Source organism: Caloenas nicobarica, chromosome 12, assembly GCF_036013445.1.
Source record: "Caloenas nicobarica isolate bCalNic1 chromosome 12, bCalNic1.hap1, whole genome shotgun sequence".
Classification (NCBI taxonomy): Eukaryota; Metazoa; Chordata; class Aves; order Columbiformes; family Columbidae; genus Caloenas; species Caloenas nicobarica.
Genome location: NC_088256.1, coordinates 13,062,579 through 13,085,626, shown reverse-complemented (window position 1 = coordinate 13,085,626; position 23,048 = coordinate 13,062,579). Strand labels below are relative to the sequence as shown.

Below are 23,048 nucleotides of genomic sequence, written 5' to 3'. Positions count from 1 at the left end.
CGCCCGCAGGTTGTTACAAAACCAGGCGGTTTTGTAACGCGCCAACAACGGCCCCGGCGCGGCCCGCCGAGGGGGCCCGCCCGCCGCCTCCGCCCCGGCGCGGGCAGCAGCTGCCCGGAACCCCAGCCGGGGTCCGGCGAGGGCGGGGGGAAGCCGGCGATGCCCCTGAAGGGGCGTCGGGGCCCGGCCGGGGAGGGGCGCGGGCGCCCTGTCAGCGGCGGCCAGGCCGGGCCGGTGCGAGCGTCCCGTCGGGCGCGGCAGCTGCGCCGCCTCGGCCCCGCTCGCTGCTGCTGTCCGCCTCGGTCGGTCTCACACGCAACCGATACCAACCGGCACTCGCCCCCCGCCCCGCCAGCCCCGGCCGCGTTCCTCCGCGGGCGCCGCGGGTCCGGCACGGCCGCGCACCGCATGGAGGAGCCACCGGGCCCGTTCCCACTGGAGCCGTTCCCCGCCCGGTTACACTGCGCGTGAAGTTCCGTTTGACCCGCTGGTCTGCGGTGACAGCACGGTGAGAAACTGAATTCAGCCCTGGGCCTGGTGCTTCGGGACCTACGGTAATACAAAAGAAGCCGCACTTCAAAGCGATTTTGAAAAACAAGAATTGCATTTCCTGCTATACCTGGAATTCTAAAGGCTGTAGTTATACAGTTAATCACGCTTTAATCAAATCTACCTAGTAGTGAAGCTATTTTAATGTCAGGTAATCATGCTTTAAGGACAAGTAAGCAGAACATTAGAAGGAAGATGGTGTGTTTGGCCATGTGGTGTGGCATATTGCCTGCCTATGCCAGGTTCTAGATAAAAAAAAATGTGCCTTGTGATGTATGTTTGTTTTATTTAAGACCAGCTTTGTTGATCACTTCAGTCTGCACATTCCCACCAATTTTCTTTATATGAAAGTATTGCACTAGTTTTGTAAGCATTTGTGCTAAATGTAGCCTAGGGAGAAAATGACCTGCACTACCATAGAATAGAAGCAGTTGTTTTAAAAGAAGTTGTCTGATTTTTTTTGTTTGCAATTTTACACAGATCTGGAAATGTCCATGAGATGTATACATACATACGTTTGTAAATACTCTAAAAATATAGGGCGCTTTTCACACTGTCTGCTGCAGAATTTGAAATTTCTGAGGATGTCCTATTACTGATCCTATTGGCCTCCTCACAAAGCTTAAGAGAGAAGATGAAGGAATTAATTTCCCATTTCTTACTTACAGAAGTGTCTGGGCTTCCAGGCTTAGACTATGTAAGCTAAGCGGGCATTAAAGGACAAGCGCTGCCTATGGGCTTTGAATGGACAGGACAAAATATGGAAGAAAGGATATAATGTGACTTTTTGTTTAAAGAGGATGCTTGAGGAAGTTCAGATGAACTTAGATTGAAAGTGAAAAACTAATTTAAAACTACTTAAATTCTGGACCTTAACTCTTAATAATATACACTTTAAATTAAAAACGAGGGCTAATTTTGTGATGTTTATGTGTCCGTGTGTAGGCAATCCTTAAGCTTATAGACAAAGTCAGATATATACCTGGAAACAGAAGCCGGCCATCAGACCCTTCAGTTGTCTTTGATCCTTATGATGCTAAGACACTTTGCACCTGCCAAAATTTGTCCTCTTTCTCTAAGGCTCTTGAATCTTTAAAACAAAACCAAACCAAAACAAAACAAAAAAAAAAGAGAAAAAGTTCAACACCTAACTGTTGTTCGCGGACAAGCCCTTTAATCAGAATAAGAAGGCGGCTAATTGAATAACTGCTGGTTTCCATAATTCTTTCTGCCATCACTTAAGTCAGATAATAATCCAAAGTACAGCACAGCTTGCCATCAAATAATTCAAAGAAAGATAGGACAACTGAAGCACTTTAAATTTCATTTAAGCAGTGCTTCAGAGCAGTTAGAAAAAATCAGCATTTGTGCTCAGAAGTATGGGGTTTTCCCACTAGACTCAAGCTTGCTGACATAGACTTCTTGTTTTCCAAACTTCCAGGCAAGAAAAACTCACGCTATAAAACAACAAAACCCTTAACAAACAAAGAAGAAAAAAAAAAAAGCTTTCTTGTAGCGTTGAGGTCGACAGTTGTCTCTATTGCAAAACTATAGTCTCGACAACCCCTCAGTGTGTTATTTTATAACCATTGTCCTGAAAACCACTATGAGTCAAAGCCTATTCAAGCGAGGGAAAGTGACATAACCGCTGGTTACCAGTAGCAAAGCAAGGACAATCTCTCTATCAGGGATAGGCCACCAGTATTTACATAGTTACATAGCAGACACTTAAAGAGGTAAGTCATGGTATAAAGGGAGGGTTTCTAGCAGCACATGAATTCAAGATAGGAAAAGGAAATAGATTATAATAGAAAAAGTAATCAGTGTTTGTGCTCTGAAAGGACCTTCCACAGTTTCTCTTTACAGTGTGTGAAAGCATCCGCAGGGGTAGCTGACAGTCTGACCACCAGGGACTCAAACGGGTCTCAAAAAAGCACTGTGAAATGTACTTCTGGGAATTCTCTTACACCAGCAGGGATGTGGCTGAAACATTTCAAGAGAAAAGGGCCAGCTGTGCTTGTGAGCTACTCCTGTGGTGGAAACTGCATGCTTATGAGGGTTCAGAACACAGACTTTGGTCCGAAGCCAGAAAACAGTTAAGACCTTATTATGGATGGCCTATGGGCAACAGCTCTGTGACTTCTCAGGGGAGAAACCAGCTGGCTCTGCCTCTGCTAGTTCCTGGTGTGTGTGGCGTTTGGTAAATGTTAGGACTTTGTGGGGTGTGACAGGTACAGAGCGAGCCGTACATTCACTAACAGCAAAATATTTTAAAGCCAAGCTACTAATTTACTGTTCGCTGTAAGTCAAACAACTACAAAATATTTGATTCTGACATCCGGCTTGGCTCTGCAAAGACTGTTTTAGCAAAACCAGCTGTATAAATTGGATGTACATGCTCAATCTAGATATGCTGGAGTGGGTATTTTTATACAACATCCTAAAAGTGTGGAGTGTTCATACATATATTCATGGATTTGGAGCAACAGTAGGTCATGAGGCGTACCTGATTAGAAAGAAAAAAAAAAAGCAGCCCCCTACCTACCCGCATTGTTCATGAGATCAAGAATGGATTTATCCTTCACTTAAACAGAAGTAGTTAAAGCTAGGAGGTGACTCACTCTACAAAAACACATCTCCCTTGTGTGATTTTTCTACAAAGGGAGCTTTAATTTTTTCCTTTTAATGACAATGAGCACAATACTGATCTCCTTCCAGCAGTTAATGGCTGGCATAACAGGCAATATGAAAGCATGACTACATTCTTCAGCCTTCTTCTGGAACTATAATCTGCATCACATTTTAAGACCACAAAAATAACCAACAAACCTGTTTCTTTCCCCTTTCAAACACAACTAACCCAAGTGTGAATTTCCAACCTACTAGACATGCCGACAAAGCTTTTCTACTAGAAGCAGGGATGTGAAAAGTCACTTAACAACTACAGTCACAGATGGCTTTTTACTTTCAAGTGCTCTGCACACACTGTGGTAGTCCATAGGCAAGAACAGATTTGGGCTGATGGCCCATGGAGTTGAGCCAATTTAAAAAAAAAAAAAAAAAGAGGGAGACCTGACCATTACGCCAGGAAGGTGCCATGACTGATGGTTAGAGAACAGGACGTGAAGTTTCCTACACAAACATCTGTGGGAGTGTAAAAGGCCTCCTGAATCCACGATTTTATTTCAGTATTTTTCTGCAGGGCGTGAGGAAGATAAAGGCAAGTTCTACAATCTTAAAAAAAAAAATGAAAGAGAGAAGTTTGGGTGGTACTACTGAGATAGAAACTCTGAAAGCGGCTAGAATAAGCCAATGCTTAACAGTGGTAGTGGCAGTTGCTTTCTAAACTATCTTTGACAGCCAGATAAATCCAATAGTACTAGGGCCCGTGGCATCTTTGGACCGTTGCTAACAGCCTCCATACCTTCACTGCTGGGGGAAAATTCAGGCAATGATTGAGGAATGCATCCCTTCTTGGCGAAAACCTTAGGGACATACTTGTGGTCCCATGGTGTTAAATGAGACTTAAAACATATGTTTCAAGTTAAGGGAGTTCTTCCAAGGCTTATTCATGGGGTGAAGGAGTAACTGAGAATATTTCAGTTGCAAGGGACCTACAAGGATCATCTAAATCCAACTGCCTGGCCAATTCAGGGAACTTGGGCTTATGCTTAACTGTTTTCTTGACCTGGGGGCTTGGATATCCTCATAGCCGTGACTTTCAACCCAGACGCTGTACACAGCCTCTTCATCCTGTGGTCTGACTCACACTATTAACGAGTATACAGCTGTAGTGGTCTACAAGATTGCAAACTCCTGGTGTTTGCTGTCATGGCAGTGCCAGAGATATGTGCCCAGTAATAAGTCAGATGACGCCATTCACATCAAACATGTAGGAAACACGTGAAACAAGAGGCAGGCATGTCCAGTTAGAAATCTATGAGATCACTGCTATTTAGCCCATTCCAATCAACCAGATAAAGATTTAGATTGCACCTTTCCACTTCTGCAGTTCCATGGAATTAGTTCTGGAAGCTCAGTCGACACTTCCTTCTTGATCCACAGACTTCCAATTTTCTTCAAAATTAGCCTTTAAATACCTGTAGCTATACCTCAGTTACTTAGTGAGAAGCCAAACAATGTTACTTATGCAAAACTCAAGCATATTTGTCATACTTGAGCACAGGAGTGGGTTTTTTATGTTATTTTTTTATTTGAGATATTGCAGAACTTTCTTATGATACACATTGATGTGGCTTCCGGTAGCAGGCTTTCAAAAATAATTAGAGTGATGAATCATAATCAGAAATAAATGACTCTTATATCTATTAAGACAGTTATTTAAAAAATGTTTTGATGAATCATGCAGAAATGCTCGCAAACAGCATTATACTTTTTCATCGATGTATTTTTTGTTTTTCCCAAGTCTTTTGAAAAGAGCTTGTGCTTTTAACACTTGAATCAAAAAAATATTTACAGCAGACATCATAAATGCTACACTGCAGTTCAGACAGGCAAAGTAGTGATGGTCCTCTGCTTTGCCATTCACAGAACACGCTGAGGGTCTCAGTTCTGTTCTAAAACCTCCCAATTGAGAAGTGTTCAGTTCTGGATCTTCAGTATGCTCCTTTTCTCCAAATCATTCATTTCCTTCAGTATAAGGGCAACATTGTATCTCAGTTCTTGAAACTTTGCAACTGGCACCTGAAACAGAATATTGAGGTTAGAAAATATGAAACATTTTAGGAACTCTGACTAGGGCATACCTATGGATGGGGAACATTCCACAGTGTCAGTCTAATCTTTCTTTAAATACTTTTTTTTTTTAGGCTTAAGATAAAATATTTGAGGTTAATAATTCAAATCAATCATCTGGGTGAAAAAGAAGAGCACAGTGGGGAAAAAAAGGGAAATAACAGCTAAATAGTATATTTTCTATGCTGCCTGATGTAAGAAAGGAAGTGCTCCAGAAAGTAAACTGATGGCTGCTGTGGGGAAGGAAGAGATTCATGGATTGGAAGGAAAGATAAAGACACCTGGAAGGTTGTGGAGCCTATGGAATTCTCAAGCAACAAATTCCAGATGTTCTACTTGTCCAAACTTGCAGGAGAAAGGAATTGAGCCTCAAAGCAAAAGGCTTGGCGGAAACCTCAAGACCAAAGCGGACTGGGCACTGTCTATACATGGAAGGCAAAAGATTTTGATTAAATATACAAAACATTTTCAACTGTGCAGGAGACCAATGGACGTCCCTTTACCATTTCAAGCCCGAGAAGCCAGATGCATGGAGGTCTCTTATCTGTTAAGACAGAGAGCCACTTCTGAGCACAGGCACAGACTGGGTGACACAGCCCAACACCAGTGCAGTGCACTGACACATGTGCTCACATGAGTATGAACACCAGCCTAGTTAGTCTCAGGCTGCTCTGCAGAGCACTGCCTAATTTGCTCCTTTGACTACATTGAAGACATGCCGTTCTTTTGACAGAGTCCCTTGTCATCCTTCTGCCTACTGTAGCACAGATATCAATTATGTGAGAGGAATCCAACATCTGATTTGCATTTTCCATATGCATCAGAAACACCTAAAGAGCATCACGTCCTTCTCACTTTTGACATATATACAAGACGACTTGAAATGCTGCCCTTCCCATTGCTTTTTAAAAAATCTTCATTGTCAGATATCGCGCCACCATTAAAAAAACCAAACCAAACCCAAGACACCAAAGAGTGTAACTTCTGCCTGTGGCACACACATTTTAAAACTGTTCATAATGGAATTAACTTCTGGACTTCCCATCTTATGTAAGCCCTGTTAGTTAGCAGGACATTCTGGATGTGTCTGAACAAAAGGAGACTGAAGAAGTGAGCGCTGTATTTGCTTGCATATGGTGCCTTAAACCAAAACACAGGTTTATCCCATGGAGCTACTAGCTGTAGGAAGGCCACTCATCAGATACAGAAAACATGTTTATAGCCAGATCTTTGGCATTCAGATCTAACCAGCAGCAAAGAGCTCATTCTAAGAGAAGCACATTGTTTGCTGTCAGATATCTGTACTTCTTCATGTACTGGACAGGTACACCAAGACATCTCCACTGCAGAATAGCAAAGGGTCTTCCACAGACTTAGAACAAAAAACCTAAACCTAAACCAAAACAACCAGGAACAATGTCACCAAGACTTGACTTTATATACCAGGAAATAAAGCCCCAAATCTAAACAGTGAAGAATATACTTTTTTTTTTTTCTCACAAGTGAAACTTAATCTGTTGTAAAGGGTTAACCTGAAGCCCATGGCATCATTTAAGCTCCGTGGAAGACCTCAAACACAGCACACAGGATGCTCTGAGCTGGACTGTCCACAGAGTGATGATTTTGATCTCTGTGAAGTGACAGCCTCAACACTTGGCAGTGTAGCACAGGATCTCTGCCTTCCTCAAGAGCTGCCTTCCTGTGAGGCATTGTAACAGTAACATCAGTCCACTTTAAACCCACAGGACTTTGGTGCTTCCTCCAGACTACTACTAACACATGAACTGAAGCCAAAGGCTTTACAGAGTTCAAATGCAATAACGCCTGCTGTGCACTGAATTCCTGTACGCACCACCATGTTATTTATAGAACAAATAGGACTCCTCTTCAAAGGTTAAAAATATGGAAGAGTTTATGCCATCTTCTGGCAAGCCTTTACATACAGTGTCATAAATACTGCCATTGACTAATTCTGAGGTAAAAAGCAAAGAGGTTTTCTGGTTGTTTTTACTTTCTTTCCAGCAGCAAGAACCATACTGAAGAGAAGAATGAAACTACCGCTGCCACAGAAGCGAATGTTACCATTCTCTACCAAGTACAGGAGCTTTGAAAGTGTATCATACATTATATAAACTACTCCAGTCATTTTTCTGCCCTCAAGAGCCACCATCAGGTCTGAAGGTTACAGTTGATAACAAAACCATAATTTTAAATCAAACCAGATACTATGCAACAGTGCTTTTCAGTAACTGATATTCTTCTAACAAATGAGGTTTCAGCAAAGTGTAAGAACAAGGTATGAAATTATTTTGGTTGGCATATATTGCATGCGGCTACACTGAAAATGAAGGATTTCAAAGCAAACCAACCAACAATAATGCATTTTTCACAAAAGCTTTAATATTTTAAATAGTAATTCAGCTTTCTAAAAAGAACTTCAAGTGGTTTATTTTTTTATGTATTATGGCAATCAGACTTACTTCAAAGCGATGAGCTGTCCCATCTGAAAGCTTCATCATCATTAGAATGGACGGTTGAAGTGCACGGGCCAGTGAACTGAAATTATTTACATTATTAGTATTACAACAATAGATATCAGCAGTGTCATGAGTACAGCATTGTACATTAACAATTTAAGATGCTCACGCAGGCTTTACGTAGAACATGATAATTTCAGTCATACAGTCCTGTACCTCACTGGCTGGAAACTCATGCACATGAGTCCTGCCAAATTTGCCTCAGTCTTGAGACTAAAAAAATTTTAATAGTTTAGTAACTGCAAGTTTAGGAGCATTTTCATTTTATGTAATAATTAGTTTAGTGGAACTGTGATAGGGATAAGAGCTGACCAAGTACTGCTAGTAATAATGCACAGTTTTCTTATGCGGTTAACCATGTTGCATTAATCCTTTCCATCCCTTCATACTTTCAACTGCCATCTCATTTGGGGAATCAAGCTCTTCCAGTCTTCACCCTAAATTTATGGGTTGTTATTTGACGACCCGAAGAGGGGAAATGAGTAATTTTTGTGCAGCTTCCATCAACTGATATTGCCACAGCCAGCTCAGGTACTGACAGGCATTACAGCCAGAAGCCATAGCTCTTCAGAGGCTGTTGCTGGATGATAAACAAGAAATCCCAGGGAGGGTTGAATGGAAAGGAAAATAGGAGGAAGGAAACCAGAAAAGGATAATGTATTGCTCTCGTGTTGTTTGAAAAACAAAACATAGGAATTACCTGCAGCTTACAAGCATTGTGCCTGAAGATGTTTATCTGTACATTTTGCTCTCTTATAGGTACAGATTTTTTCTGCATAGTGATACCTGTGTGGTGCTTACAGCACTGCTCACCTGAGAGTCACATGAACTAGTAGCTTGTAGCCATTACCATTTTCATTTAGGAGCCTTTTTTCTTGGTTTCAGGAGGACTATCCCTAATTATCCATGGGCCTCTCAACTATGGCACCAAAGAGACGGCACTCTCCCTTGGATGCAGGTATTTGTGAATGCAATATGAAGTCACTCATGTTAACAATTTATGCTACTGACAAATACTGGATCATTTCTTTCACCCTGGTCCATCTTGGTTAGACCTACACAAAGACCAGGAACAGCACAGACAACAGGTTTCTGTTTCCCTCTGACTCTAGCCAGAGATCCACCCCACAGCCACCTCTGCTGTGGCAGATGGCAAGAAGCTGTTCACTGCAGGCGCAGACGGGATGATCACAAAGGCCTTTACTCCTGTCTTGTGAAAGAAACTAGGAATTAGATCACTGACCAATTGCATATCTATGGCAGCGTAAAGGTGCTGTTCTGAAGCCTCTCTTTGTAGAATTTACAGATGTACAGGTGATGGAAAGTCCTTTTATTTAACATGTGCAACATACAAACGATAGTCTACTTGAGAAGTTGAATAGATTATTTCCCTCCCCTGTTCCACTGAAACCAAGAGCATGGCTAGCTGCGTGAGGCTCAATCCATCTAATTTATTTCATCATCTCTGAGGACCTGTGGAGTGGTATCAGTTCCATTAAGTTTTAAAATATTGAAACAGAGACTCAAACTTTGAGTGAAATGTTTCTAGCACAAAGGTTTTAGAGATCAGAACAAATAAGGAGCCTAAAAAGTTTCATTACTAGAAGATGAAGGCAGCAGCCTGTTGGCAGGTCCATGTTAACAGCAGTAACCTGTACATAAACTGACTTCTACACTGTTCAGAAAATCCCCTCCGCATCTTGCCATTATGCTACTTGCCAATCCCTAACAGCAAGATACATTTTAACACCGCTAACATTTTTAAGCAGCACAAGAGGTCAGTTGGACCTTGGGCAAAATAATTGCCAGGGTCTTGCAGAATTCTCTTTTATACCTTGTGGAAATAGCTACGTCCACTCTCCACTTGAAGTCCTGGACACTTGGCAGCCTACTTCTTTGTACCAGAGCTGTGCCTTCGGAAGCAGGGCGCCTACAGAGTAAATCAGAAATGGGAGACTGAAATGCAAATTCATAAATAGAAACAACAATCTAAACAGAAAATATGATTTCTGAGAACAAACCTGTCCAGAACTTGTTTCTCTTCTACATCTGTCCTCATTTAGAGAGGTCTAAATGAGTGGAGGTTCGGTGTGTGTAAGACAGCTGTGCTCAGATTACCCACTTTTCCTATGCTTATCTGTGGTCCATGTTAAAAAAAAACCAGAGACCAAGTGACTCTGTCTATTTCCAGTAAACTGATGTCACTATAAAGTTTAGTAGGAGTCATTGTGGTGGCTGGCATATCTATTATTTCAATTATATGCAACTGTGAGGCATAGAAAGGCATCTGCAAGTATATATTTACCTTCATGCAGATCCAACAGAAACAAACAAGCAGGAACGAGACAGATAACTTGAACAAAAATGTTGGAATAAGGTCACTGTGCTCCTTCAGCAGAAAGTATCTAGTATTAGGGAGCAGCAATGTTTTAAAATATAGTAATATAAGGGTGTACTTCGAAACATACTTATAAAAAAAAAAAACAACCACCACACAGTGGTTCTTGCTAATCCAACATAATTTACAAACTCTTATATTCCTTATATAATGTTCACTGCCAACTCCAGCATGACCTTCACAAATTTTGTCTTGTCTAATGTGTAAGAAGCCAAGGACTTATTTATTACTCATATTGCAGGAAGAATCAGGCCAATCAACCCTCACCTTATTTCTGTGAGGAAATACAGTTGACAGCAATTAAACTTCAGATGGTTGACAATCTTTAAAATTTTAACAGCATCTTAAGCTCTAGGTAAATAAACAAGCCAAATCTGATACAAACACATAACAACCACCCATTTTTAGATATATATGCAGAAATATTTTAAGAACGAGGTCACTCAGCTGGTCCATTCAGGAGCTAGTCTGGGCTTGGTGTTACTTACCATATTTTTTTTGCTAAGCATCCCATGTCTCTGGAAGTTATCTACTCCAGTACTCCCACTAAGGGCAGGATAAGGGACCTTACATCCTTTATCCATGGTGCTAGACAGAATCTAATTACTGACTTTACATCAGCAAGGAATCCTCTCTGAACAAATCAAGGACTCTAGGAATGACAGACTAACATCCCTACTCAGATTCTTGTGTGCAAGTTAGCTGGTGCTTTTAGAAACTGCCCAGAAAGATTAATCATTTGATAAGGTACACAGGGCTGGCAGGCTGAGATCCCCCCAATACTCTTACATTTAGCAAAGGCAAAATAAAAAAGAATTTATCCTTTTTTTTTGGGGGGGGGGGTGGAGGTGGTGGTTTCAGAAGTGACACACATTCCTAGTAGTATGGTAAAGGAATGAGCAGAAAAAGCAATCAGCTGGTTCTTACTCACTGTCAGCTACCAGATAGGAAGTAGGTCACCACAGCTGGGTGCAACCATGAGGAGCTGGAGTCTAGAATGGTCAATAGCGGGATTAAACAACAAGAACAGGCTTTTTCCTCAGTGGCAAGACGCTGCCAGGGAATTGCTTAATGGTAGAGAATAGACTTCCTTAGCTTATTGAATTATTTGGTATACTAATTCTTACAGAACTTGATTAGGAACTGCTTATATAGGATTCGCTTAGCATAAATAAGCTTGCTTAGCATAACTTCGGCAAGCTGTAAACTTTTGAACTTTCTGCCTTGTTAAGAAAAAAAAGGCCACACAGTCTTCAAGCTAGAAAATAAGGGGAGCTGCGTCCCTAAAGACAAGTAAAGGAACAGAAGGGCATCTAAAAGAAGACTAAACAGAATAATGTTTTGGTTATTGCCAATAATTTATTTTTCTACAGCTGCAGGTGCAAAATAGCAACTGAAGGTCAGGACTTCAATTGACAGTCCACCTGACAAAAATGGAGAGATCCAATGAAGAATGGGGAGAGTCCAGACTCTAATTCTGCAGTTGGCCCAGGCTGACACACAGGGGGTGAGGTCTTGGATTGTGCGGGTATAATTGCCTATAAGTTTTCTTCCACTGACGGTCCCTCTTCAGGAGGCACCAGCTTGAGCTGCTCTACACTGTACTTTGCAAAAAAATTATTTAAGAAGAATTTCTGGAATCCGTGCACAAGTCTCCGGTATGGGAAACTTAGGGAAAAGAAACTTCCTTAACACTTAATTTGAGGAATGCCTAAAAATAGCCACACTGCTACCGGTTCCTTAAGACATGCTAACTCCCATCAATGGAAGATAGTCCATCCAGTGCAGCACCAGCACGGTGGGGGCAGAAAGAGTAGAGAAAACAGGAAGATATCCTAGTTTGCAGTGGTGGGAAAGGTCAGCAACACCTGAACATTGAAGCTTCTGAATATTGTTAAAACTATGGCACTTCTGTGGCCAAACCACAAAGCTTTAGTTCTGGTCAGGACTGCACTTCAGTACTGTTCCCTCGGAACAAGTCACAGCTTTTATAACTTAGTTTAAGCTTCTGTCAGCACCTTCCCAGCTTGGATAAGATCGCAACTGTAACTGCAATAATCCTGTTAGGATGACAGAATGTGCAGAGTGCCAAACATACATACAGAGATTATATAGGTGATTAATCAAGCCACTGATTTCTAAAAGGAATAGCAAAATGGAGCAGAAAAGACTCAATGGATCCAAAATCTATAGACTATAATTACATTCCATAAACACTGTGCCAACAGATGCATTATACTGTCACCACATAGTGCAGAAGTTAGAACAAGTAAAGCACCATGGATCAGCTACAAACCGTCCAAATTATATTTGGAAAGGATGATATACCTGGTGACAAGAACATCATCTGCCAAAGGATGCAACAGAAGAGCATTCAAAAATGAAAGATTAGATAATTTGGAGCAGCAGCTGACTTATCAAAACTAAAGACAAATTCTAGGTGGTTCCCTATGTACATCACAATACATGCCTAGCAGGCCACTGAACAGGGAGAATGAATAAATTGGTATAATGTGTGTGAAATGTCAACAGCACACAGAATGCACCCTCTTGGTAGGAACTAAAGCTACACTATTTAAAAAAAAATGCAATATATTTATTATAAACATTCAGAGAGGGAAAAGTTAGGGTTGCCCTTTCCCTTAAAAATGTTTTTATTTCGTGCAGTTATTTGATGGCGTCAGTGTGGAAAGTTTTTCTTTCCTCTTAGTCTCTACAGTGTTATGGAACTGTAGGGACACAGAAATACAAATGTCAATTTTCCAGTACTTTGGAGCTGTTGTTTAGTGAACAAAATTGGAAAAACAAGATAAGATGCCAGGAAAAGTATTAAAAATGGATTTTTCTGAGTTATCTAGCTCATAGTGAATTTCTGATCAGATGCTAATAACTTCTTTTACCTCACAATCATTTATATTTACAACTCAATAAGCACATGTATGATTCAGTGTTACATTTAAGATTATAAAAGAAGATCTGTCTAGAAATCAAATCTGAGGTGCTCTTCTCTGGTCTCAAAACACAGAGCAAGATTATACTGGAAAATCACAGTGTTCAAAATCAGAAAAAGCTAAATTTTCCAGCATCGTGATTTCACAGTAGAAAACAGACAATCATGCATGCTTCAAATGACATCTAAATTTATCTTCTTTCTCCACTGCAAACAATATTTCCACTTTGCAACCATGGATTTTGCATTCTTAACACCTATAATTCAAACAGAAGAGCAAAGAAAAGATGAGAAGGATGAATTTATTTTTACTCCAAGAACCTTTAGCTTTAAGCCAAGATCTTAACCAAGGAAATGAAAAATATTTTTAACTTTGGCAGCAGCCTTCAGCCCCTGTGAGGGTAACTGAAACACCACAACTATGATTATAAGGATTCCATGCAGAATATCTGGAGCAGTGCTGGGTTAGTGATGCTATATGCTGAGTGACCTCAAGTTTCAAGGGGGAAAGTTTTGCATATGCTAAAAGTTCAAGCAATTTCTAGATGTAGAATAAATTAAATACGGTTGAGCAGAGAACCATATAGAAAAAAGGAATCCCTAGAATGGACAAAAGAGGCTGTTCAATCAGTTCTTGATTTAGTCCTTCCTCTGGAGCTACTGAGGTATACTGCTTAGAAAACGAATTACAGCTGGCAGAGCACTTCATCTCTTATACGTGTCATCAAGTCACCCAGTGTGAATTCCCAATTCAGCTCTACATTAAGATTTGATTAAATACTATCTGAGAAAGCTTCCACAAACCACAGCATGCAGAAGGCATATGTTGCCTCTCAACAAAGCAAGTCTCTTGTTTTTGCTAACTTGCAATGATAATAAAAATGCTTGATTCTGCAAAGCATTTTTTGTCTGTAGATATTGATGCACTTTACAGAGGCTACAGAACATTATAAAACCCGATGGGTGATGATCGCAGAAAAACTGAAAATTGGCATGAAAGCTACTTACTGCACATATAGCCATGTATGGTAGACATGATGTGATGTTGAATCAAAATAAAGTGACAAATCTTGTTCTCATTAATTTAGATAATGTTGCTGTTCCTTCAATAGGCCTGAGATTTTGGCAGCAGAGCTCTGTGTGACCCTGCTGGTTGCACAATGTGTGACACATGAGGACACTAACCTGTTACCAAAGACTATAGTGGAAAAGTCCACGATGAAATCTTCTGGTATCCTTAAAAAGAAGAGCAGTACAAAATAGTTAAGTGTTTTGTAACCACAAATATATGGCCTTAGCTACATAAAAAAAAAAAAATTATAGAACACAAAAAATGAGTCAACATTTTCTATCTTTCACTGCTCAAAATTGCCATTAACTCTTATGTAAGTACTTCAGTATTGGTTCAGTCTAGGCTCTCAAAAGGACAGCCTGTTTTTATATCAAGAACCCTAAAATCTGTATTCCGTCTTCCTGTCCTGCCTAGTATGGCAACAGTGAGTTTCAAAACAATGCCGTATTTGCTTAACTTCTCTTGGTAAAGTCAAGAAAAGTTCTACTGATGGCTCTGACAAGCGCAGCAATGCATGCTTTCAAAAATCCCAAACCTACAGATTTCGTTTCACTTTCAACTTAAGTGTAATGAAAAGACAGAATGAATTGCTGCCTCAAAAATAAAAAGAGGCCCTTGTAGCTAAGATTACTTAGAAAAGGAGCAAATCCAACATGGTGGGGAGTACAAGCCTCAATTTGATGGGGACCATGAGAACTGGTCAAACAGACTGACACTCCATCCACCCTATGCCTCTCCACTACTTTACCCTTCCTCTGACACTGTTTTTGCCTCACAAACAAGCTGCTGTTTTCAGTTCAATAGATCAGGCTGTGAATTGCAAAGACTGCAGAGCAAACACGATCCATTCAGCTGCCTTTGCCACAGGGACGGTAACCTCCTACTGAGAGGGAGGTTGACAAATGGGAGAAGTAACTACTTCTTGCTGCTGCAGTTAAACCCAGCATGCAACATGAATCAGGGCCCAGAGCCATTACTCACCAGTGGCTTGTGTTACATCAAAGAAAAATCAAAGCAAACAAGGAAGTTACTTGTCCTAAAGGGCTTACAGTGTCTAATGGTGGGAGAAAAAACAACTCATCAACTCACACAGTGGGAAGATGAAACAGCAGTTATTAGAGCTTGAATTCTTAATGGAAGAAGTGGGGTTAAACCACATTTTTAAATGGTGCTTGGATAAAACTGGATTCATATTAGCAAGGTAGTTATCTGAGGCAAACTGGGAAGTGAGGAGGAATGTGTATCACTTAAAGCATCCTGATGATGACCAAATATCCCCTGTATGTAGTGGAATAGCTGGAGGCAGGGGTTGCAATACGATTATTATGATACCTCGCACAATACTTGCTTGACTGTAAGAGCAAGTGTTATTAAAACAGAAGCATTAATGCTACCTTTGCGCTTGCATTATTTTTGCTGTGCAGTTTATGATTTTATTGAAAATTCTGTCCCTGGTGCAGGCAGCTTACATGAGGCCAGCCACACACTAAGCAGATCAGACACGTAACAGGGCACAGCTCAGGCCTGAGCTACAGATGGCAATCAGTTTTCAAAGAAACATTCTGAGGAAGGGGCTCAAAGGGCAAGGAAAAAGGTGTGAGGATGTCTCAATCCTGTGTTATTTATGGCTTGAGCCATAAAGTTATTAAACAACTTGAGAGGGGAAGGAAAAAATAGCACCCACAGTTTAGAGTGAATTTATTCTCACTGGCTGAGCCAGTCAGGCCAAGAAATAAGAGCTATAGAATGGCAACCCTGTGAAACCAGTAGCATTGATCTAATTAATCAGAAGTAGGCATGTCTACCAGCTTCTCTCTCCACCAAAACTAAAAGCCAAGACCAGCTGCATCGCCAGGAAACTGAGAAATACAAGACTTTATATGGGTGGAATTAGTCCAATCTTCAGTTTCACTGAAGGAAAAAGAATAGAATGCAGGAGAGGTGAAAAAAGGTAACCTGGCTCAGAGCTCAAACCTTTTAAAACAAGACACAACAAAAAAAGGGAAAGAAGCCACTTTTCTGCCTTAAAATGCGAAACACCTGCCCAAACCCTGGGTGCCAATAATACCAAGACACTGCCATTCAATTATTTACATGTGTTCTTCATGTGCATGATCACAGGATGACCCACAGGAGCCACTGCACAAGGACAAGTGTCTGAATGTAATTAGTTGGTGCCTTAAAAACGAGCAGGTATTTCATCTCCAAACCCAAGTAGACTGGGAAACATTGGGAATTACATTTCCCACAGGAATTGAAGATGCTAAAAGTCCTACCCAACTTATTAAGTATCATAGCTTGAGAGTACAATAAGCTATTTAGTCTTCTAAAAGTTTAGCCACAAAGTGAAGAGAGCTACTCACAGGAAATAAGACTGTCAGAGATGGAAGTTAGGAAGAGTCCCAATATTGTGAGAATCATGGGAGCAGAGCAGCAATGGGCAGCACATAAAACAGACAAGTCTGCAAGCAACACAAATGCAGTTACCTGAACTATTGCTGCTATATCAGTCATGTTAACCAGAACAAGATAAAAAGGATTTTTCAGGATATAAAAAAGATCATCCAGACTGAAAAGTGTCTTCATAGCTCCATCAATAATCCATAAAGTGAGAAAAAACAATCACTATGGAAGTGTAAGCATTGAAGTGTGGTCAAATGACAAGGACAGGGGCCTGAGAGTCTGTACTTCTAGACCTAGCTGGTGTACACAGCCAGCCCAGCTGGGGGGTTCTGGCACCCCTCTACACCAACTTTCTCCACTGCTCAGCAGAGGAATATTCACCCACCCCCAGAGAACTCAGCATGGAGCTTTTAGTGCTCTTTGTTATTCTTTAACACACTGCTCACATTCTCTGTGCACCTCTAAAAAGCCAGCTCCCACTGGGTCAAAAGCAATTCCTCAGTTTGTTACTGACCTACTTTAACCAGGGAGTGAACCCCATGACACAGCAGTGGAAGCCACTTGCATTTTAGCTCACAAGACCGAAGGCAGGCCAAACTCCAGCACTGAGCTGCAGACTAAATTGTATCAACTTGCAAGGCACCTTTCATCATGGCCCCCAATTGCATCTTTCACCAATTACATGTCTAAACCTGCAGCTTTAATTTGCCTGAAGTTGCTCATAAAGTAAATTACGCTTATGACTCTGCAGAACAGAGTCTGTGAAGAAAGCCAATTTGCAGGTTAACGGACAAATAAGGATGAAAAAAGACAGAATTAGAAACATACCTATTTATTTCTCCTAGGTAGTAATCAGAATGCTAAGAATTATGGGAAATTAGCATTTTAAAATAATTGGGCCTTGGTGCAGATGTTTCTCTATAGATGAAAATACCAGCTGCTGTTATTGTGTCATTGCTAATGTCACCGCTACTGAAATAAGGGAAAACTTATCAAGACTATTAGCATCTGATGTCTAGCCTTTCAGATATGCACTTCTATTCAGAGATACTCTGAACAGACTGATACAGGTTTTGTGTAAGACTGTAACAAACACTACAGGTAATGGACAGGAGAGATCATAGCTGAACAAGGTGGCACGATTTAATGAGCATTATATCATTGGTCTTTCAAAGAAAAAAAGTAGGGCAGTTTCTTAGCTTCTGAAATGTTACCACTGTCTTACCAAACATGTTAAAAAATATTGCAGGGCAATGTGGGGATGGCAGAGAGAAGGTCACTCACATTTGCATAACCTACATTACAGACTAAATTAGACCAGTCTCCAGAGCATGTGAAATTTACTGCTCATGCTCAGCAAGCCTTACACAACACCTGTTTTTTTCCTCTGACTTCATATGTCATTTGGTAACAGATGTATTATGTGTTATTTACAGGTAATTTTTGTACCAACTTTGTTGTGTAAAAAAGTTGATTTGGGGAAGCAGTTACATAAAAGTTATGGAAAAACAAACATTAAAAAAATCAGGCATAAACAGGCATACCTGAGCTCCTTTAGGTCTTCCTTAAAAACCTAGAAAGACAAGGAAGGTGAAATTTTGCAGGATGCAGTCTTGAAAGGTCATTTATTACCTAGTGAATTAAGAGTGGTTACTTGCCTGGTGTCTCCCCACAAATGTTTTAGTCTCTAGTGACAGTAGTTTTGAAATTACAGGTTACATACTGAGAAGAATTTCCAAATATGTTCAGTCAAGTTAAGAAAAGTTAATTTTGAAGACCTAAGTCTCTTGGAAACCTTTATTTTTGAAAACAACAGCCCTGCCATTTCTTTTATGTAGCTATCCATATCAAATATGTTTTGCAGTAACTTGTTTAAACTATGACAAGAGAAAGGAAGTGGCAAGAGATAAGCTTGAAATACTAAAAGCATACTTTTGTTATGTTTCCTGCAATATATGAGCTTTCCCATTATGCCTGGGTAAATACGAAAACAGTATCTGAAACAAGTGAGAGGTGCAAGAAGGCCAGAAGTGGTTTGTTCACATAGAAATAAAATGAGAAAATAAAAAATGTAAGATAATGTAACATGAAAAAGGAAAAAAGATAGCCATGAAGAAGGAACAGGGCTTGGGAACATGGTAGATGTATACATACTCATACAGAACATCTATAGTATGAACAAAAATAGCACTTTCTCCCAGTTCCCACTATCTTGTTCTGGCCATAAGATCTTCCTTCCTCTATGGCAGAAGTATGAAGAAAGGCAGGAAAACAAATATGAGAAATTGTAAGTGTGGACAAAATGAGCACTATTTGTGAGTACACAGAGTAAGAGAAAGAGTTGATGCCAATGGAATAACACTTTGCAGTGGTTTATTTGGGGATTTTAATTTAAGATAATAAACAAACATCCACAGTAAACAAGATGCTGAAGCAGAAAAAGATACAGGAATCTCTTTCCCAAAGCTTAAGTATACTTCCAAAAAGCTCACAGTAAATGTACCCAACAAGCAAAATAATAAGCTCTAGACTTTTAACAGTTTCTTCCAACCACTTTAACTTGGAGCAACATTTTAATGTGCAGCTCCCCACCCTGGCAAACAGAGTTTGGATGGTAAGTCCTGTCTGATGCAACTTGTAACTTATCAGAACTCCAAGTACTCCTAGAACTTACTTCTTGTTTGAAAGTTGATAAGGGAAGTCTCAATGCTTCTCGAAGAAGGGTATACATGCCAGAAATGAGGAAAGCAAGTTGCTCTTCTGAGAGATTAGTGCTTTCTGCAATCATCTTGACGGATTCCTTGCAGTCTTTTCCTTCCAATGCGTTAACAGTAACTGTAAATAAGAAAGCAAAGCAAGATCCCTTTAAAAAGAGGAAGACCTGGAGACTCTGAACATTAACATAAACGTGTATATGATTTTACTTGACTTAATGTCCTGACATTTTTCCTGATGTGAAACTGTCACTTCAGGTCTCCGTAAATACATCTGATCATCCACCACCACAGGTCAGTCTCAGAACACTTTACAAGGAGAACTTCAATGGATTAAGATTTTGCTTTGTAAAACTGAAGATGTTTTCACTGCTGAAATTTGTTCCAGTAGGATAATGCAAAAAAAAGATTAAAAAATTAATTACTCATGAGTACAAATGCAACTTGAGCTTCTATCAACAAACTTATTTACATCAGAAGGCTGCTTACAGCTTAATTAAAATTCTGATACACAGGATAAGACAGGACTGAGAGAGTAAACAATCCAACACTCTTCTCCAATGTTTCACATAATTAATCTTGCAATGTCAGCAGAGACTAAGGATTAAATGAGCAAGGAGACAAAACTAAACCTTCAAGTCTTGTACTTTGCACAACTGCTGATAATACAAACTTTCAAGGAAATTACTGTTGACCCAGGTGGCAATATTATACACTAATAACTGGTGTGGGTTTATCTCAATCTTCACCATTCAGTTATTCTTTCTTTTTCTACAGATGCAGTGGCTTATATAGATTTCTGTTGTCATGTCAGCCTCCGTCCTGCACTCTGATCAGTTTGGATGGACTGCTGGAGCCACAGGAAGCCCCATTGTGGATAAACAAAAGATTACTGACACAATCCCACCGCAGGATTGGGGCATTAGATTAGTCATTTACAATGAGACGTGTTTAGTGTTGTGAATAAAACATGAAAAGTTAAAAATGTCCAACAAGTGTTACTGAAAGCCAACACTAAGCGATTAACTTAATACTAAGGTTGGGGAAAAAAAAAAAAAGAGACGTTTTAATCAAACTGGCAGCCTTCTTTGGTATTAGGTGGGTTCCACTGCCTGCTGCCTTCTGATTCTGGATAAATTCTCTTTGCTTTTCACATTTTTAAATGCACACCAAATTCAGTGGCAAGTCTTGGATCATTCCTGTGGCCGAGTGAATTTGTCTGGAAAGATCTGTGTGGCAGATTTCACACAGAGCAGCAGGATGTGCAAGGTACTAGTACCAAGCTTTCCATGCTGTCTGAAAAAGGCTCTGCTCTACCACAACAAAACTGACTTTGAGAAGAGTCTATTTACGGGAAAGGTCAAATACAGATCAGCACTAAGGCCTGTCTACTAGACCATGTGCAGAGCAGGAAACAGGTTGCTGTCTATTTATCTACTTAAGTACAACTATGACCTGTCTCTTCAAAGAACAACAGGCTGCTTATAGTTTTTAACTAGAAACCTTTAATGACAATATCGGTCTTCTTTCTGTTGACCAACCTTAATAATTCATTAAAAATCCACGTTTTCTTTTATAACCTACTTGCGTTACCCTAGAATACAAGATTTTTTACCAAGTATACCTCAGGGAACTCAAAAATATCAGCTGTACCAACATTTCCAACAATCACTCTGAGGGAGAAAAAAAAAGAATAACACAAAACCATCCCAAGAAAATCTCACTGCTGGATCATTTGCCCCTATTAGGAGAGGCCTGTGGCCTCAAACTGACATTTGCAGTTTAGCAGAGCCTGCAATAACACTGGCTGGATAACCCTGAGATAATGGTGTGTGCACTTTTTACATCATTAACTGAGCAGGCTCAGCAGCATCTCATTTTTTATGTTAGTTATTGTTTAGCAATAGAGTAACTGCAACAGCCTCGAAAAACTTACTTGGTGCCAGTGCCAGAGCAATTGAGATATGCTCTGTTGAAATCCATCATGTCTTGTAAAAAAGAGCTTTTCAAAGCCTTGTAAACCTTCAAGGGAAAAAAACTGCTGTCCTGCATGCAAGTTGCTAATCACCGGCCAGCAAGAGCAGAAGAGGACTGGCGATTTCTGCCAGCTCTGTGTAACCTGGAAGCCATCCCCATCGACCCTGGGGACACGGGCACAGGTCCATCGGTGTGACAGGGACACCTGCGCTGGCTTCAGAGGGGTTTGAAGGACTGTTTGCTCCCTCTACAGTGGGAAGCATTTATTGCACACCTAAATGTAGGCAATAATTTACACTGAAATTAAACCCAGATGGGGCTTAGGAGATAGTCAGGCTTCCTGGCACTGATACAACTTTTCAGTCTCTGTTGCCCCTGCACTAGACAGCAAATATGGTTCAACATCTGTATTTACTTTTGTCCTAAATGCCTCTGTCTATACATAGCTTTATTACTTTCAATTATTGTAAGGAAACCCTGGATACGTTGCTCCATTTCTGACACTGTGCAGCAACACTTTTAAAGACAAACCAGCTACCAGATGCTTTGAGTCCTTATTGACTGAAATTAAGAAGAAAAACCCCGAGAGGAAGTTATATGAGAGAACGTGCACGTGAGGGTCGCAGCGCTATGCCATGCTGTGCAGCGGCTGGTCTCTCAGCTGGCCACGGAAATGCTGTTTGCTCTGCTAACCAACTCCTCTGGTTATTCTGTGAGCATTTTGCATACAATAATTTACTCAACCAAGTAACCCTGACTTTGGTGGTCAAAGGTGCCTTGAGAACATCTCACCTGTCTTGCCTTGCCACAGGGAGAAACATCACAAGCAAACACCAAACAGCATTTTCAATCGTACAGTCACAACTTTGACAGACACCTGCACTTTGAGGTTCCTTTATTTTCTCCTGCATGTGACAGAAATATCCATGTGGTCTCTGATTCCACATGCCCTATGCAACCTGACAGCAACTCGAGCCTGGGCCCTGGGACTGAGGGCTGGGAAAGGAATGATTTCAACAACACTCAGTTTGGGGGCCGTGCATAGCTGCAAAAGTCCGTACTTGGTTCTCACAGATGTTACGGCATTTCAGAATACAGCCAGGGAAAACTTCCCCTGTGTTGAACCCTCAGCTTAGCTTCCTGCGGGGAGAAGCGCTGGGGAGCAGCCCAGCCGCGCTGCGGCCCTGCCCACGCACGGCAGAGGAGCGCAGACCCGCGGCCTCCTGCGGGAACCCGGGCTGGCTGGGGAATCCCTCCCGTCCCCCCGCGGCGGGGCAGCGAAGGCCCCTCTCGCGGCCCCGGCTGCGTGGCCGGGACAGGCCGCGCTCGGGCCCTACCTTTGAGGAGCCGCCGGAAGGTCTCCTTGCCCACGTCCTGCACGGCCCGGGCCATGGCCTCCACCTCGGCCGGCACCCGCGGCCCCAGGAAGCCGCCGCCGCGGCCCCCGCCGCTCTCCCCGTGCCCGTAGGCCGCCCCCGCCGCCTTGCCCAGCGCCGCCGCGCTCCCCGCCGCCGCCATGGCAGCGCAGCGCGGCCCGCCCGGCCTGACGCGCCGCCCCACGCGCGGGGCGGTGGGCGGGGCCGTGTGCTGTGGGCGGGCACGCGTGGGCCGCTCTCCGCCCTCCGCCGCGGCAGGGGGCGCTGTGCCGTCCCGGCGCGGTTGGCCCGGCACCGGAAGGAGTCCGTCGCGCCGG

General features: G+C 41.6%; 1 protein-coding gene and 1 long non-coding RNA gene across 2 annotated transcripts; one reads left to right on the top strand and one right to left on the bottom strand.

The window, feature by feature from the left end:
- The first annotated feature begins 54 nt into the window (after nucleotides 1-54).
- LOC135993530 (uncharacterized) lies at nucleotides 55-20,363 on the top strand. Its single transcript, XR_010606884.1, has 3 exons — nucleotides 55-508; nucleotides 8,727-8,799; nucleotides 20,156-20,363. It is a non-coding gene; the product is annotated as an uncharacterized LOC135993530 (long non-coding RNA).
- On the bottom strand, nucleotides 3,217-22,873 carry COMMD5 (COMM domain containing 5). The gene is made up of 7 exons (XM_065643456.1): nucleotides 22,693-22,873; nucleotides 19,339-19,499; nucleotides 18,209-18,237; nucleotides 14,375-14,425; nucleotides 9,676-9,771; nucleotides 7,785-7,860; nucleotides 3,217-5,253 (listed from the first exon to the last, which is right to left on the bottom strand). Exons 1-7 carry the CDS (start codon nucleotides 22,871-22,873, stop codon nucleotides 5,152-5,154), a joined length of 696 nt encoding a protein of 231 aa, XP_065499528.1. The 3' UTR covers nucleotides 3,217-5,151.
- Nucleotides 22,874-23,048: the final 175 nt, after the last annotated feature.

Excerpts from the sequence above, each read along its gene's own strand:
- COMMD5 (XM_065643456.1), bottom strand. The coding sequence starts at position 22,873 with ATGGCGGCGGCGGGGAGCGCGGCGGCGCTGGGCAAGGCGGCGGGGGCG. Across the intron at positions 14,426-18,208 it reads GAAGACCTAAAGGAGCTCAG|GATACCAGAAGATTTCATCG; the intron begins GTATGCCTGTTT and ends CTTCTTTTTAAG. Across the intron at positions 5,254-7,784 it reads GGACAGCTCATCGCTTTGAA|GTGCCAGTTGCAAAGTTTCA; the intron begins GTAAGTCTGATT and ends ATTCTGTTTCAG.